Raw genomic sequence first — 18,536 nt, forward strand, 5'->3', positions numbered from 1 at the left:
AAAACTGTATGGCAGAGTTTGCATGGCACCTGCTCTCACAATGCTTAGTTCAACCCAGAATTATTTTTTCCAGTTACTAATTCAAATAAAATAGAGAAAAGAACTTAGATTTAACTGCTTTCATCAAAACACACCTTTAAAAATCCAAGTCTTAACAACCATGAAAACTTTATTAGATAAACATGCCCAAATTCTATAGCAACCAAGATTTGATGCTATTACTGGGAAATAGAAATATAGAGAAGGGTAGACTAGGACAATAGATTTTTTTTTTCCTAACCATTTAATTACAGCAATCTAAGTGATGCCTGTAAACAAAATGGGTTCCTGAATAGGCATTCAAATACTGAGCCCTTGAGAGCAGAGAGCTTGCAATGATAATGCTGAACAGGCAGGGGCCCCTGTATACCAAATCACAGTGTTGTCTGCAGACTCCCTTCATCTGACCAGAAACAGATGGCAACAGTGCACAGGGCAGCCCTGAGAGATCAGTCTGAGTCAGCCAGTTAGCCTGCATCTCCCTGCAACACAACATGGCATTGTGAAGAAGGTACGCTCTCCTTCCTGCTCAGTAAGTTGCACATAAATTTCCAAGGGCTACTGGGATGATATGGGATCCATCTGATGAAGAGGAGAAAAGTGCATCTGTGTCAAGGTTCACTAACTAACAAGGAGGGCTTTCAATTATATTCACCAGGGGATGGATAGAAAAGCACAAAAGAAAGAGACAGGGACTTACAAAACTTAGCAAGGGGAGGCAATAATATTAGGTGTAGGAATGTTCTCAGAGAGCAACTACAACAATCAGATACTTGAAATACTCATACAAGAAGCTTGGAGAAAAAACAAGAACTGAAGGTCCTAGTACAAATCACAGAATTAAGATGCAATTGGGGTTATGGAGACGTGGTGGGATAGTTCACACACTTGCTTCTTCAGGAAGGACAGGCAGGGGGAAAAATTAGGTGTTGCCCTCTATATAAAGGAGATGTACACGTGCTCTGAGGCACAGTGAAGTAGGCCTCTTGAAGGCCCTGATCAGATAGGAGAATAGCAGAGACATCACAGTGGGCATCTGCTATGCAGACCACCAAACCAAGAACAGCAAGTGGACAAAGCCTTTTTTAAACAATTACAGGAAGTTTCCAAATTGCACGGCTTATTTCTAATGATGGAGTTTAATTACTACAATACTTGCTGGCAGGGAAACGGTGCACAGGTAGTCCAGCAAATTCTTAGAGTATGTTCAGAATAACTTTTTGGTACAGGTGGTGGAGCTGCCAACTAAGAGGAAGGTCTTCTCAACTTCCTGCTCCCAAACAGAAAACTGACTGAGAATGTGAAGGAAGAGTGACAGTGACCAAGAAATGATAGACTTCAAGATCCTACAGGGCTGAAGGAGGGACAGCAGCAGAATAAAGGACACTGAACTTCAGACTTCAACAAACTCAGGAAACAGATGGGCAGGGTGCCCTGGGAATGAAGTCTGAGATGAAAAGAAGTCTAGGAGAGCCAGCTGTACTTCAAGGAGGCCATATTAAGGACACAGGACCAAGCTATGTTGATGTGATGGAAGAATGGGAAGTGCAAGATTGCTGTCGAGCCAGCCCAATGATCTCTTCAAGGGGCTAGAACTCCAAAAGGAATCCTATAAAAAGCAGGAACTTGGTGACAGTTCTAGAGAAGAGTATAAGTGTATTGCATGGACACTCAGGGAGAAAATTAGGAAGGCCAAGGCATGATTTGAGATGCAAATGGCAAGGGATGTAAGAGACAAAGAGGGATTCTACAAGGGTATCAAAATTAAGGCAAAGACCAAAGAAACCACTGATCCCTTATAGAATGAAGAATGCAATCTAGTTATGGTGATGCAGAATAGGCTGAAGTATTTAACACCTTAACTTCAACTGTACAAAATAAAAGTCAGTTACCAGATGACCAATCTAGTTGGCAGCAAAGATGAACAGCCTAGAAGAGTGGAAGAACAAGTTAGAGATTACTTGGAGAAGCTAGATGCTTTCAGGTTAGCAGAACTAGGTGAGATGCACCCTAGGGTAGTGAAGGAATTGGTTTAAGTAATTTCAGAGCCACCGGCTATCCTCTCTGGAGGTCAGGTGAGGTCCAAGACTAGAAAGGTCAAAATATAGTTCCCATCTTTACAAGAGGGAAGAAGGAGGACTTGGGGAATTACAAACTGGTCAGTATAACCTCAATACATTGAAAGACCATAGAGCAGTTCCTCAAATCATCTATTTTGAAGCACCTAGAAGGAGGTAAAGGTGATTGCGAGCAGGGAGATGGACTACAGGTCTGAGAAATGTGACATAGGAAAGACTGAAAGATTATTTAGTCTGGAGAAGAGAAGACTGAGGAAGAATTTGATAATAGTCTTTAAGTATTGGAAGAATGATGAGAGAGAGGAAGGAGATCAGGGTTTTTCCTGTAGCTGTAGGGAACAAAACTAGGAACAATGGCCTCAAACTGCAGAAGAGGAAATTTAGGATGGAGATTAAGCAGAACTTTGACTATGAAGGTGATTAAACACTGGAACGGGCTGCCTAGTAGATTCGCCATCCTTGGAAATGTCAGGGATAGAACAGGTTAGACAGACATTTGACTTGGGATGGTTTAGTTGGGCCAGAGACTGGACTAGATGACCCTATGAAATCTCTTCTAGCCCAACCTTCCTACAATGGTACACTTGAAATACATTCAACTTGGAGTAAAAAGCAGTTTTACAGCCCTATGCCTATTAATTATCCGTCTTTTACTTTTATAACCACATTTTCTTACTTTAAATATTCCTCTGTGTTATTTTGCTGAACAGAAAACCCAACCAAACAGGAAAGAACTAAGTGAATAAGCAGGGGAAAAAAAGGGAAGGACTGTTTATTAAATTAGACAAACCTTTAGTTACTTTTCCTTACTGCTATTTTTAAGTGACACCTAAGTTTAAAGAATTTCAAGGGACAACACAATATTTAAATTAATTACATCTTTATAATTATAAACAGTTCCTGATGGGGTAAGAGATGTGAATCATTTATGTTTCTCATATTACTTGTATATGAAATAATATCAGCCAGAACTTACCAAACAACGTCAGTTTAAGTATCCTACTGCACTGAATTGCAAAGGAAAGATCTGAGCTATCAAAGATCGTTATAAGATCTCCATCTGCAGGGAATTAAAAACAACAAAACAAACATGTTTTTAATATTAAACTAAGGGAAAAAAGCCATACTCATTTTTAAGTCTCACACATTTTAGATGAGAACACACTTTTTTTTTTCCCCCCCAAAACTTACTAAACTAATCATGCTAGCTTGATTTGAAGTGATTAGAAAAATAGAGCTGGTTGACATGTTACAAATACAGGCTGAATGTAAAGGCTTGTAAGGGAGGGGTTTAGGAAACATGCATAAACTGTTATTTAAAAGTAAACTATCCTATCTCCAGACATGACCAGTGGTAATCCATTATTTGCGACTTTAAAATGACATTACAAAAAGAAAATTCTTTCCACCCATATAATAAGACAGAGGAAGTTCTAAACAGAAAAAGACATTAAGAAGTTTCTAAAGTAAACATGGTATTTTAATCATGCTAATTAAATAAATAACTAACATTTCCCCAAGATGATAACATTTTTGTGAAATAATCCATCAAAAAAGTAGTCACACTATTCTGTTCACTCCAAAACTAAATTTAAAATAAATGTACAGGGAACACATCAATAAAATATGCATGAAAATGAAGGAGGTAAACAGGCTGAATGATCAACTCAGCTGAAACCTGGCCACCATCTTTTAGGAAGAATTTTCAGTTTCATATGCTGAATATTTACACGGAGTAGATCAGTAAATATCAATTCATATAGTCCAATAACAAAAGGGCACCAAAACCAGTGAAAATTATTACATAACCGTTCAGGAGTCTCAAAGTGGTTCATGAAAATCTTATTAGAAATACACAGCCCTCACATTCATAGATTTCATAGACATTAGGGCTGGAAGGGACTTCACAAGATCATCAGGTCCAGCCCCCTGCCCAAGGGGCAGGAAGTCAGCTGAGGTCAGATCACCTCAGCAAGATAGGCATCCAGAATATAGATTGTAGTTGGGGGGGGGAAAAAAAAAAATACAGATTGTATGTAAACTTGCATTTTTTGAGAGCCATACAAATCATTTAGTTAGCAGTACATACATTACAGTTCTGAGGGTAGAAAACCCTTAATATCGATATCCAATGACTGGGTGAATCAACTACACCTATTTCTTGCAAAGACAAGATGTCAAGCTAAAGTTGGGAAAAGAGAGAAGAGGTCATAACTATGTAAAAATAGAGAATGTAATAATCTTGAGTATTGATGTGGGTGGCTGATCACTGCAAGCAGCATAATGATCAAGAGAAGGTACCAGCCTGACCTTTTCAAAGTTATGAAATACGTTCCTGAGGAAATACATTTTAACATCCCATTATTTCTATCCATTAATCTTAATGAAATGCACTGCAATGAAAGAATTGTGCCAAAGTATTCAGAACAGAACTTTTGGCATCCTAAACCCCAAAAAACTTGGAACAAAGCCTAAACTTGCAGTCTTTTGTTTGATGGAGGAGGCTCCCAATGCACCTCCTATTAGGGAATTTTATGGAGTTTGTACCTGTATGTGTCTTCTCAAAACTAAAATAATGAGCCTCAGCAGATAACCTGTGAAGTATTTCTACTCTTATTGACATCCAAAGGGAATAAAAGGAGTGAGGTCTTCACAGGATCACACCCATACTGATTATAATAAACCTGCCCCAAAACAGTCAATCATAGTTTCATAGTTTGTAGGGTCAGAAGGGATCTGAGCAGATCATCTAGTCCGACCCCCTGCCATGGCAGGAAAGAATACTGGGGTCAAATGACCTGTACCTGTAGCTTCTTCCATTCAGATGGGGCACAAAGAATTCTGTTCCCAAATATTAGATTGGCTGACTAGATAAAAAGGTAAAACTCACTGTAAGTGTATGATATGTATACAGAAGTACCCTGAAGTACGTAGAAATTTTAAGAAAACAAAACATATTCTAAAACACCTCTTTTCTTAATCTCAGTCAAAAGTTTATGCAACAAAAGGAATAAGCAGTAAAATCAGGAAAGAGCATATACTTTTAGCCACAGTTTCTAGGAGGACAAGCATCATTTGCAATCACGGATTGCTCTTCATCCAAAGATCTCAGTGTGCTTTACAAATACCAATTCTGATTCAACACCTTGAAAAGCTGAGTAACAAGATTACCTTTGCGAAATGACAGAGCTTTGAAGAAAATTCCACCCCGTACCTAAAGTACTCTGCATTACTCTGCCTAAAAAAAGTCCATAAACCTCTGAATCTACATTATTTACAAAGAATTCTAAAGATTTGGAGAACTTTATAGCACTGATTAGAAATGACTAAACAATTGTATGTGACAGTTGTCAAACTTCAAGTAAGTTCTGACTGCAAAATGAAAAAAAGCTTGAAAACTATAAGTTTGATCATTTAAATATTCTAGCTGCTCCATCTTCTGACAAAAAGGTGGTACTACAGTACAAGTCAAATTATCTGCCTAAGGACTGACTGGCCTTCAGATGTGTCCCCTTTTGAAGAAAAAATAAACAATTGAATAACAAAAATCAATTTTTTTTTTTATTTGTCTAAAACTCTGATCTTGAAAATTACCTTATTTTGGCCTCCAATGCTTTTCTTCTCTATATCTCAATTCATAGGCAGACTTTCTACAATAGTTCAAGCTGTTGACATAATTATTTGCCACAGCCAGTATTAGGCAGCAAGAAATTGCAGAAGATCCTGATTTATCACCAGCACGCAAAAGATGTATCCAGTTAGAAATGTACAGGGAATAAGGAAAGCCCCTGGGTCCAACAACATGCAGCATGGTATCAAATGTATGTGGAGGGATCGTATGGCATTAAGGATAACAGACATCTTCCAGTGACATTAGTTTTCCCATAGTTATCTGCAAATCTTCTAAGCAGAAGTAGGGAAAAATGCCACAGATCTCCTGCAGTTGCTCATTTCTGATGTTCTAGCTGCTTCATGCCTTCCCTTCCTTCTTAAGCTCCATCTGTGCGTGCCAAGAAAAACGTTAGCATGTACCGTTAAGTACTTCCTACAATGGAAGAATCACCTGGGGGAAACTTACTGGAATCTGCTGTTAAGAGATTAATGGCATGGATAGGAGAGGCGGGGAGGAAAAATACATTCTAAGTGTGATGTAACTAAGGTAACAGAAATTAAGTAGTTCTTTAAAGTTTTAAACTTTTATGAGAAAGATGCTCACAGAATTCAGATCACTATAGTTTTCTGTTTTTGTGTTGGTTCATCCTCCACCCCTACCTGCAGAGAGAGCTGCAGTGAAGAGGGAAACACAAATCTTATTTGTGTAGCACCTTGCTATTGTACTCCACAGAAGACTTCTAAGCTCATCTCTCCAGTGTCAGTAGAGTAAGACAATACAAGAGAAGAAACTGGAAAGCAGAAGCTATTTTTTTTTTTTTTTTACTTTGGGATCCCTAAAAGAAAACAACAAAAAACAAAAGACCCCTGCAATTTCCTTCTAATACTACCATCACAATGAAAATACAGATGTACAGTTGTACAAAAAAAAAAAAAAAAATCTGAATTGCTATTACTTCCTCTCTGTAGTCCACACTCAGCAAATCAAATATATTTACTGAACAAATCAGTCTATACATGCCATCTACATTTCCAATTAGAGTGACTGAAAAGAGACTTGGATGGCAGTTTTTGCTTAGTAAATCAAATATTCATATACAGTTATTCAAAAAAATCTGAATGCAAAATGGCACTGCTACTATGATAGACTGCTTAGCCTACTGGGTAATGCATGTTTATAGGGGTTGAAAATCCTAATTCCCCAGAGAAAGCAGAGATTATGAACAGGAAGAAAAGATAAAAAGGGCAGGAAAAAAAACTACAGAATGACTACTGCAGCACTCTTGTTCAACAAGAGTAAAGACTGAGACAGGCAGGTAGCTGAATGTCTCACTCAGTCCTTCTCTGGATGGAAGGAGAAGAAATGGCAGGGCATAAGGAGCCACTTCTGCTTTTCCAGGGTGGAAGGGAAAATAAGGAGGAGAGCTGGGAGGTTTAGGGCAAAAGTTCCAGATGGGCATTATTGTATGGCAGGAGGGGAGATGGGGGACCTGGCAAGGAAATCAAGTATTTATCTGAAGCTCAGAATTCATCCACTATATCCCTAACCATTTTTCTGATTTGCTGCTCCCCAGAATACTTCATTAGCTGAATCCCCTTTTTAGGTATCCCCTATAATGGCCACAAGTGATGTCAGTTTAACTGACCTACAGTTACCCAGGTAATCTTTTTTGATCTTTCTGAATACTGGTAGAGAGTTAACCTCTCACTGTCTTTGGGAATTTCCCCGAGTATTCCAAGATTTACTAAAAAGTATTAAAACTTAATTTCAGTATATTAGAGATGTCTTTCAATAACTTGGAACATTTTGGTGCAAGTTATGTAGGCATGACCATTTAAAATTACCTACTCATTTATTAGTAATTGAGTGTTTATACCCTCCCTAATTACTCACAGATTGGAACACAATTCATTATCTTTGTGATAAAAGTCTAACTCTTCCTTCTGCATCATTAAGGCTAAGTACAGACAGTCAAAAAGCTGGAGGCTGAATTGATTCAATCTGTACAGGTTAGGCTAAATTGTGTAAATTGAACAGGGAAGCAAGTGAACATGCATTCACTTTTGATTCCGGAAATGCAGCTGCATGCCTGCAGTAGCTCAGGCCAGAAGCTGGGGGGGGGGGATGCTAGAGCATGGCCCCCAGCCTGCCGGCCACTGCCAAAAGGAAGTGATGGAGGCTGGGAGAGAGGCCCTCCAAGGCTTTTTTCCCCCCATACCTACTCCAGCTGGTGGGGACATGGCCAGATCCCAGCCTAGGCCAGCGTTCTGGGAAGGGGGAAAGAGAGACTTTAAACCCCCTCCCTGACCGCATGGGACCCCAGCCCAGGTCTGCTGGGGGGAGGGCACCCCTGCCACACTTATCCCTGCTTTTGGCTCCAGACACTGTACTGAAGCAAGGAAAGAGGGTTTAACCTCCCTCCCTGGTCCACACACTACCCCAGCTGGGGTCTGCCTGGTGGAGGGTTGGGCAGTCCTTTGCCCTCTAGCTCAGGCAGGTGGGGAGAGGTTGGGGGGGGGGGGTGCAGCCTCTTTCAAGCTTTTGGATCCCACTACCTGCCTGGGGGTGGGCAGCCCCTGCCAGGCTTTTGTTTCCCCCCTGCTCAAGGTGGAGTGAAATTCCCTGGCAGGCTCTTGCCCCCCTCGCTCTCTACTTGAAGAGGAGGGAAGTCCCTGCTAGCCTTTTGCACCGTCAGCCTCCTTCCTCGCTACTCAAGCAGGGTGCCTATCTGGGTCATGACCTGGGCCCAGCACGCTGGTGGGGAGGCAGGGTGGGGGGGGTTTAAACCCCCTCCCTGGCCTGCATGGGACCTCAGCCAGGGTCTTCCTGGGGGGAGTGGCAGCCCTTACCAAGCTTTTTCCTTCCCTGCTGCCTGATGGAGCAGAGACCGTGGCCAGGCTCCTGCCCAACATGCTGAGAATGTGGGCCCTGGGGTGGCTATGCCACCCCCCATCCCTGCGCTGCCAATAGGCACTGTACCTGGCATGGTGGTGGTATGCTCCCCTCAGCCCATGCTGGAGCATCTCCAGTTGCTGCAGAGGAGAAAGACCAGGAGGAGGAGGAGGAGGAAAGTGCTCTGTCCCATTCTCCTGCTCACACATGACAAAAGTGATGGCTGAGGAGGTGTCTCCTCCATGCTGCACTGCCCATATTCCCTGCCTTGCTGTGAGACACCATGTGCCAGTCACACCAGAGTGGGGAACTGCCTTACAAAGGGGAGTGTCAGGTCTCTGCTGCGCAACACCCACATAACCAATACCTACTCTGGAGGCACAGGGGCTAAGAAGCTGGCCAATTATAATCAGAGGAGTTTAAACAGCTATTTTTGAATGATATTTACATGCCTAGTGCACAGTCCTGCACTTTATGGTAAGTCAGAAGCATAGCAAGTGGTAATGGATAAAGTCTAAAATAAGAAATGGGGTCTAATCCTCAGCCAAGAATTTCACCAAATAATAGGATGCCATATTATGAATCATTAATTAACAAGTGGAGGAAAAATTAATTTCTTAGCTGCTGAGAAACAAACGTTTTTTTACCTGAGCAAAAAAGCAAATTTTCCTTTTTCTTTTACTCTCCTCTCTCTTACTATAAAGGTTACAAAGCAATACAAAATGTATAAAGCCTCAAGATATTAACCTTAAAAAAAATTCTCCCTCCCAACTATATCAATGTGGCAGATTTACAGCCCTTGCTGGTCCAACATATCAAAGAGGGAAGAATATAGTTTAGACTGAAAAAAAATGCATTCGGCATGTGTACATAAGACACTTTAAAAAAAAAAGTTCCCTTGAACATAACATTTCCATCTTAAAATCAGAAACACCTGGGTCATTGTGCACAGCTGTTACCATACTGCTGAATGTTCAGATTAGCAACATAAGAAATACTGTACAATTAAAACGTTCCTAGACAAAAGTGAAGCCAAAAGTTCAATCTCTAATAGAATGTTAAAAAGTAAAATTACCATCCATCCTATATTCTAGTACAGTGCCATTCAATTGTTGCTCCAGAATACACTATTTCTTGAATACAGATACACATAAATCAGCTGAAAAGTGAAAGGAGATTAGTTCATATACTAGAACACCTAGGAGAAGCAACAGAAATATTCCCACTGCAGTGAGGTACTATGGTGCCAAGTCCTAAGGCCACACTGAAGTACTAGAAGAACATACTTTGGTTATCACTGATCCTTGATAACCTGGTTACTTACTGCTAGCTACCTTCCAGTTATATTAGCTCTGCAGATTCACATATGGTTTTGGTGCCACAAGTCTGGCTCCAAAAACAAAAAAGAAAGGATCTCTTGCAGAGGTCCTACCTATTCAGAATTTCTAGTGAGTGACTCAGGAAATAAGGAAGAATTATAAAAACTGAAGAGAAGATACACTCTATGAAAATCACTTACTGGTAATATTTATTACCTCACTGATAACTGTGCCGGTTGATCTGCAACCTCTGATCGATTTCTAACAGCAGTACCAACCCCAAGAGGGTGGCTAAAAAGTACTGCCTGAATAAAGATGGAAGGCGTGGTCTTCCACAGCAAAGCATCAGAGTAACAAACCAAACTCACAGTAACATTGAATAACCAAGTGAACAGCCTCCAAGGGTCAGGCTGGTTTCTTCAGATTTTTCTACTGTATGCATTAGGTGAATAAATCAGGAAAGCTATATTAGCACTTGTGGAAAGATTCCTCAGTGCCATAGACAGATAGGCGTTTTATATGGACTTGATGTCCATCCCAACCCTCCTCAGAACAGCCCCTTACCTGAGACTACCCCCTATACCATGGGTTGAGAGCCTTCCACACAAGTTGGAGCTTGTGAACCTTGCTAGCTGCCTGCACTCGCTCTCGTTGCAGATTCCCAACCTTTCAGCAGCAGGGAAAGCGCAGGTGCAGTGCACTCCACAGTAGAGGGGAAGGGCAGCACAGCATGGCCTTATGCCACTGATCCCCCATGCCAGATCAGAGCTCTTCACAGACCAGATTGGACCTCTTTGCAAACCAGATCTAGTCCATGAGCCATAGGTTACCAACCCCTACCCTACACCAATGACTGAAAGGATGAAATTTCTAAGATGATTTGGATGAAGCCACTTCCTTATCTAGATTACACCAACTAGGAGATAATCACCCTTAAGTTAGATAACAGATATGTATATATATCTAGCCAATGCGTATATAGCTTTGGAAGATATATTTCAAAGGGCCATATTAAAATTAAGATGAGCATGCAAGTCATCTTTTTTGTGCAACACTCGGTGAAAGAGTAACTCACTCCACCTTATTATGGCAACCAGCAACAACAAAAAAAACAAAACCAAAGAGAGATGACATTCTCCTGAAAGTTCAAAGAGAATAACACATTAGCAAGAAAATCATACCTTCATCTTTATACTTTATTGTGACTTCATCATTGCTCAGAAGTTTTCCTCTGAAAACTCTCTGCATCATCAGAACCAGCTCATCATACGTGATGTCTTCATTATGAATAGGAATTCTCCTGATATCCTCCCCCAGCTGAGCTTTGATAATCAGCTTCCCACTTAGGTCCAGTTGTCCATTCATGGTGGACTCCAGACGTCCCACAGGCCTGCTAACATGCACATAAAGAACATTCACATAATATATTTTAGAAAACTATTTTGTTTCGTGACTATTGTAGTCCTTCACAAAACATAATTCTGAAGTTTTCTGGAATTTATTTGGGGAATTACAGACAATTTAGCACATTCTCAAATAGAGTTTTGTTGCACACCCTCATGAAAACCACATGTTCTCAATTCATTATAATAGGGATCAGAGATCACTGGAGCTTTAAAAAAAAAAATTCAAATATTTAATATCAAATAATTCTGCCTTAAGCTTGAATTCAAAGTTAAAGAAATTTAAGGTGAAATACATGGTTTTACTAACTGCAAAGTTTAGGGAATTTTCTTCAACATTTAGCTTTTTTCCATGTTTGGCATGGATTCATTTAGGCTGCTGGCAGATGTGAACCCCCCCCCGCAAACACTGCTTAACTGGAAGAGGAAGTATATTAGTTTGATGTGGCTCTGCAGCACTTTTATAAACTGGGTGCTTCAGCATAGCCTTTTGGCACTTTTATCTAAAGCTGACTCAATCAGCTATCAAATAAAAGTGCCAAAAAGCCCCACTGAAGCACCCAATCTATACAGACGTTGGGTGAGCCGGGTCCAACTAATGTGATGCTCTTCTGAGCATGTACTGCACTTGATGCAGGGGTGCACTGAGCTTAAAGTGCTATTTTTCCCCATATCTGTAAGTAGCCTTAATATGCTTATATGTAAATACTCAGTAAGGTTTACATTTAAGACACATGCATCTGTTCAAAAAAGCACTTTGCCTCACAATACAAAAGTGTGCAGTAGTCTAGCTACATATTTCTGAGATGCCCATAGCTAAAGTTTTTCACAACTATAGGGCTGTAACACCATAATTTTATCGTTTTGGAGAGTGAACAAGGTTCAACATAGAGGATCAAGTTAAGCTGGTATCACTCTGGATGCAACCAAAAAGGGAAATGAAACAGCAATGAAACCAGTAAGTTAGCAAATGACACAGTTGGGCATCCCTGTTAAAACAGGGACTCGATCATGTTTCTAGTCCTGGAGTGTTGTTCTTGAGGTGATGGTCCAGGAAACATGAGGGGCAAGGATTTTTAGTGACATCTTTAATTGGACCAACTTAGTAGATGGGAAAACTGTTGGACAAGCTTTCAAGCACCATGTGCTCTTCCTCAGGTCACCTCTCCTCACCAAAAATTCTTGCTTCTCATAGCTTTATGTTTTAATCAACCATAGATAAAACTATGTTAATTATTTGTAATTCAGTTATTTTAGACAGAAGAGTGATAACACAAACCTGAAATTTGCTTCAAGTTAATTATTTTAGGGACAGTGACCCTTTCAGCCTTATGGAAACTTGAGAGGAAGTTACTGAGTTAAGGCCTTAACTAAATTTTGGCTTGATGCTTATTGCATATTTAGCAGTGGTGTGACATGGGATAAGATACCAAAACATACATTAAAATCCATGACTTCTGTTCTTTTGTGATTTATGTGAACTGAATGTACTTTCACCAACTTAAAAGACAAAATTTATTCTGACCAGCTTATCACAGTGACCCCTTTCAAAAAAACAAGTAGACTTAATTTGTCACTCAAAACTAGAATCATGTTCACGAGCTGAAGGTGTGGGAATAGGAACTATATGAATGCAAGGATGCAGGATGTGCTAAACCTAAATCACCCGTCAAATGCTTATCTAGCCTCCTGAAAACCTCCAATGAAGACAACTCCACAACTTCTCTAGGCAGCTCATTTCATTGTCTGAAGAGCAGGACAGTTAGGAAGTTTCTCTGAGATTTATTCTTCAACCTGTTTTGCTGAACCCATTTGCTTCTGAGAAAGCAAACACTATCTAAAATTAGTTTGGGTCAGGTGCAAGTGGTACCTCAGCACAAAGAAATGGCACCTAAACACTCAAACCCACAATCTTAGTTTTGTTAGCAGCACATTCAAACCAACTGGGAAAACTGGCCCATCAAGTATTGAGACATACTGGTGGAACAACAGGGTGAAGTCCATGCTATGCTAATGCATTGCTCATATTTTGTAGAGAGAAGAATTTAAACTCCTGAGATTTCAACTCAAAACTTCTCATAAGCATTTTGTTTTTGAACAAAGCTATCTAAGAGAGCATGAGTATTTACAACAGATATTTTTATAAAAAACGTAGAATCCAGCATAATACCAAGTCCTCTTTTACCTCTTTCCACCAACATATTTTTATTATTACCTTGTCTGTCTTAAAGATTTGCTGGATTGTAGGTCAGGTTCCCTGCTTCACTTCAAATTAACGTTCAGATGTCCCGCCATGAACTGCAAGAATCATGGGTAATCAGTGATAGGGTATGAAAACCACATCAGAAAGCCAAAAAAAGGTTAGCTTACTGCCAGGCCTCACTGGAACAACATACTTCTCAATATATTACATTAAAATGAAAAGGTTGGTATCTTAACTGTATAGGTAAGGGAGACACTTTAATGTGAAGGCTAAACGTGATATTGTATCTATGAAGCTTGTAGGTCAACCCTACACAGCTCTTAACAAAAAAGTATTAACATGTCAAAATTTTGTATGGCAATTGCTAACAGCCTGGAAGTTCATGAAATATACCTCACAGTTTGTTCTCATAAGGCACATAAACACACTTTTAAAATATTTGTTACAGTAACCTCCAGCTTATCAACATCCAAAGTTATTAAGTTTTACAAAATTAAAAGTTTTAAATTGATCTTGCAGTATTATAGCCCAATAGCCCACCTTCCAAATTTTAATAGTATTCTGACTTAAGTCAAAGTCCTCAAAGAAGCATTATGGCAGGGACTGTCTGGGAAAACAGAGAGGTGATGTCACTTCTTCAGAGGAAAAAAGAACCAAAGCAAACAAAAGGAAAGTGGCAACCAGGGCCAGAGATCTGCAGCCACCTAACAGAACAGGGAACTCCATGTCCAAAAGAAAAGGTAAAACAGAAAAAGAATGCCTTCCTACATGTTGTTCCTGCTCTATTACCAGATTACCGGAAAAGAATGAAAGTGACCCAGTAGAAGGGGCCCTGCTCATGGGCTCCTTCCCCAAGGAAGTCAATTCACAATTCCTCTTACATTTGCAGAGAGTTCAGTGAAACTATGCAAATCTGTACACTGCTAATGTAACAGAAAGATGTGGTAATTCCTGCTTTAGGGATAAAGTGAAGGTGCTAGGTTTTGCTGGGGAGCCATGACTCAGGTCATTTGTTCAATCTACTGTCTGAAACTGAACGCATCAGCCAGCCATGTAGCTCTGGCCTCCCTGACAGGACTCATTAGAAGCCAGAGAGGTTGTGAATCCATTAGGCAGCCAAAGCCAACTTCTCTACGGCAAAGGGAGGGGGGGAAAGAAAAAAGGGAGGGGGCTGGCCCAAAGCAGCATCTATTCACACAAGGAAAGCCTCAGCTTTGCAGGCTCCAAGGTAACTAACCCTGATGCTGCTCTGAAAATACACATTCATGATATCTGAACATCAATCTAAAGTTAATTTAGACCAGGTCCAAGTTATACCCTGCCAAACCACCACAGTACATGCATATCTACCAAAACCACATAGCTCCACTTCATCAACTATGCCAGCAGGGTTCAAAATACATCAGAGGACAGCTGGAGCTGCTGAAGGAGGCTGTGGCAGTCAGCAGAAAGCCTGGGCACCTCTATCCAAAACTTGTACCAGCTTTCAGCCAGCAACAGAAGCCTTCTTTCAGAAGGTGGTGACATTACCAGGCCAGCAGAAAGAAGGGCTCTGCCACCACATGGGACCTGAGTGGGGGCATGCTTGAGTTTTCCAGAACTTGAGTTCAACCAGCAAAACAAGGCTATGTGGACCAGGCCCTTTTAAAAAAAGAGATGGGAAAAACCTAAAAAAAACCCCTGTTAGGTGTGTTACTCTTGATGTCCAAAATGGAAAAAAAAAAGCAGCAAGCTGATATGAAAGTCACCCTTAACCTAAACGGTGGCATCCATCACCTTGCAATGTGCAGCTGATTCGTTTCTACAGGAAAAATGAGGGCTAGCACTGCCATCTGATTTCAGCTGCATGCCCACCCAAGAGCACCAGCTCATCATGAGATGATCTCATGCGATGAGATGAAGTCACAGTGAGTGATGCAGTGAGATGAAGTCGTGCTATGAGGTCACAGGATGTGACCTCATCTCTGCATCACTCATCACCCATCTCCAGCCTGTCACAGGCACCAGAGAACGATACCTCACTGCACCTCTCTGCCCTGGTTTGCCTACTGCTGCTAACTGCCATGAGCAACGACCCCACGACACACTGACGTTTACCTGACCAACGCTAACGTCACAGTGCTCTCCCTTACGTCACTCCCAGGGTAATGCCCCTGGGGGTAGCTCCGGGACCGGCCGGCTTGCGCGGGTGCGGAAAAGCCGGTCCTCAGTCCCGCGCCCCGGCTCCCCGCCGCTTACCCTGGGCCCAGCTGGCTCCGGCCCGGTCCCGTCCGGCGCCCAGACGTGGCAGCTGAGAAAAAGGGCTGGGATAGAGACGGCAGTGACTGCCGGAGACACTGCGCATGCGCTTGCGCATGCGTCCTTCCTTCGTATGATCCAGACGGAGCCCATAAGACCTCTCTGCGCATGCGTACATTCATAGGGCGCGCCCTCTCCGCCCCTTCAACTCAGGCCGATGCCCCCCAGACTGCTCCGCGCCTGCGCACGCGGAGAGTGTGGTCTGCTGGGTGTTGCTCCCTTCCGTTGGAAGGGTCTGTGTGGCGGGCGCATGCGTAGTGAAGCGGATGCGGTCTCAGTCTCTTCCAGGGCACGAGCTTTATCCCTGTGCCACCACTCCTGCATGGGGCTGTGGAGGGTGGTTCCACCCTGCTGGGCAAAGGGGTGAAACAGGTTTCCCGCCCAGCAAGTAAAAGTGTGCTGCTTCTCTAGCGGTGAGAGGCCAGGGTCTCCTCTGTTGTGCTGGGAGCTGTGCACCTCTGTAACAGGCAGCTCTCTGCTCTCAAGAGTTGTCAACTGGATGTGGGAGGCCTATCCAAGGTGACTAGAGCACCATGCAGGGTTGGATCTCAAGGTACAGCACCCTGGGGTTCCCTCGAAATCCTTTCAAGGGTGCCCAGAGCACCACACCATGTAAGCGCCGCAGTATTTTCAACTCTCATGATTTTTGGCATTGCTCTTAAAGTCTACCTTTTGGGATTGTGAAAAACTTAGCTCTTTCTTTTATATTTCATAAGAGTTGACAACACTAAAAAAAGGTGGCAACAGTAGGCAACACTAAAAAAAGGCAACACCAAGAGATGCCCAGAGATTTCAAATAGGAATCCCTTGCTGTGGCTTTTCTGTGTTCTTTGCTGCAGAGCTGCTGTATTATTTTTTGGTAGGCAAAAAAAAATAATGAAAATGAAGCACTGGCATTTTTCAGGGACACCTCCAGTCTATCTGAGGGTGCCTCCGGACTAAAAAGTTTGAGAGCCTCCAGTGTAAGGGCTTAGACAATACTTCTGTAATCAAGATAGTAGCCCATCTCATTGCCAACTTCATGCACTAGGAAGAAAGATGCAACAATTTTATGCAAAGGTACTTTGTTCTGATGTCTTATTCTTCAGCCACTGGCTTTACTATTTTTTTCCAGCAACTCTTCAAAATGCCTCTGAACTCAGACCTTTTCCTGGGTGAGGCCCAGCTGCCTGGGAAAGATCTGGTAGTTTCACAGCCAAATTATTGCTAGCCCAAGAGGCAAAGGCTTCAGGTCACAGCTATAAAGGGACTTAATAAATGGACTCCTATTGCCAGAAAATCCCTGGGAAACTTCTGGTCACAATCTCTGATGCCTTTCACCATTAATAATAGGTGGTATTACACATGACTACAACTTAAGGTGCAATTCAGACCACAATGCTAATTTAAAACATAAAATAATACCAAGCATAACACAATTTATTTCTATCTGGGGTCTTGTGGTATTACATGCTAATATAGGAGTCTTTTACACTTAGCAACTTGAGCTGTGGTCGACCAGGGTTGAAATTTCTAAGTGAAACCTAGAAAAAGGAGCTTTAAGGATTTTGTTGTCTACTTCAGTTTTCAGCAGGGCAGTTGGAAAGCCCTACTAGAAATAAGTGGATACCAGGACTGAAAGCAATTCGGATTGAAATGAGACAGGAGTTAAAAAAAAAAGGCTGAATTGATATGTATTTGCAATTCTAAGTATTATATAACAAGAAACAGATCACAAAAAATTGCATAATTTGGAAGACCTTCCTGTTCTAAAATAGCTAACATCTTTCTGACAATTACAAGCACGCTCGCTCAGTTTCACTCTCCACCTCATTTTTGCCACCTTTGGACAGGTAATTCAGTCCTTCCCCCACACAAGCATGTACCAAGGCAGCATTTCTCAGTAGCCAAAAGGAAACTTCACAATCTTTAATATCCACATTGCAGGAAATATCAAAGTTCAGCTATATTATTGTGATCACTCTGTTCCACGTATAGATAAAAAATGAACTATTGCTCTTAAACATGCCACAATTAAAAAAAGAAAAAACACTAAGTGCAGGAAAGATTACCTCCCCCATTCACTTTCAAAGGGTGTTGAAAATAGTTTTTGTGCTGGTGTGAAATAAGCCAATGTTTTATTCAACACCTGAGATATCTACAAGATGTTCAAGTGTACATTCTACCAAAGTCAACATATTTAACAGAATGAATCACAATAATATTTTTTTGGGGGTAGGTGTTATTTATTTGGAGTCTTCAAAGAGAAAAATATTTACATATTAAACATCTAAAGTGAAAACCATTGCAAAAAGGATGGCATTTGCAGAATAACTGCAAAATCAAAACAAAATGGAGAAATATCATTACCGTCCTCATCAGGACCATCATTGTTGTTTCTGGGTATACTTTATGTGCCTGCCTGGTCTCAAGGAGGGGCTCTCGTGCCGCCTTGGAGTATAAGTCTGGGATTAGCCTCTGTGTTTGTCCCAGTGGTCTTAGAGAATGCCCACCATCTCCCCGAGGCAAACCCAGACACTCCTGTGGCTCCACCTCTTCTACACCCCATCCATGCGCCAGCCTCTAGGATGGCTACTTGATGGTTGGATGGCTCGCCCTCAGGTGGCAACTCCCATTTTCTTCTTGCTGGCTGTGTTACAGATGACCTCTCCCAGCTCTACATCTCTTTGGGATGTTAAGCTGTCCCTGCTC

The 18,536-nt window shown here is 41.6% G+C and overlaps 1 protein-coding gene across 2 annotated transcripts in view; it reads right to left on the bottom strand.

Moving 5' to 3' along the window:
• The window catches only part of TFG (TRK-fused gene), a 32,971-nt gene extending 17,079 nt beyond the window's left edge, over positions 1-15,892 (bottom strand). The window contains exons 1-4 of one of the 2 annotated variants that reach the window (XM_019528663.1): positions 15,786-15,892; positions 13,560-13,642; positions 11,123-11,331; positions 3,094-3,177 (exon numbers count right to left, since the gene is read on the bottom strand). In XM_019528663.1, coding sequence (XP_019384208.1) covers positions 3,094-3,177; positions 11,123-11,306 — 268 coding nt within the window. In that variant the 5' untranslated portion in view covers positions 11,307-11,331; positions 13,560-13,642; positions 15,786-15,892. Of the gene's footprint in view, positions 1-3,093; positions 3,178-11,122; positions 11,335-13,559; positions 13,643-15,785 lie in introns of both variants that reach the window. The other variant, XM_019528662.1, reaches the window with a different exon arrangement.
• Between the last annotated feature and the right edge of the window lie 2,644 nt (positions 15,893-18,536).

The sequence above is a fragment of the Crocodylus porosus genome, unplaced genomic scaffold, assembly GCF_001723895.1.
Source record: "Crocodylus porosus isolate Cpor-Errol unplaced genomic scaffold, CroPor_comp1, whole genome shotgun sequence".
In the NCBI taxonomy this organism is placed as follows: Eukaryota; Metazoa; Chordata; order Crocodylia; family Crocodylidae; genus Crocodylus; species Crocodylus porosus.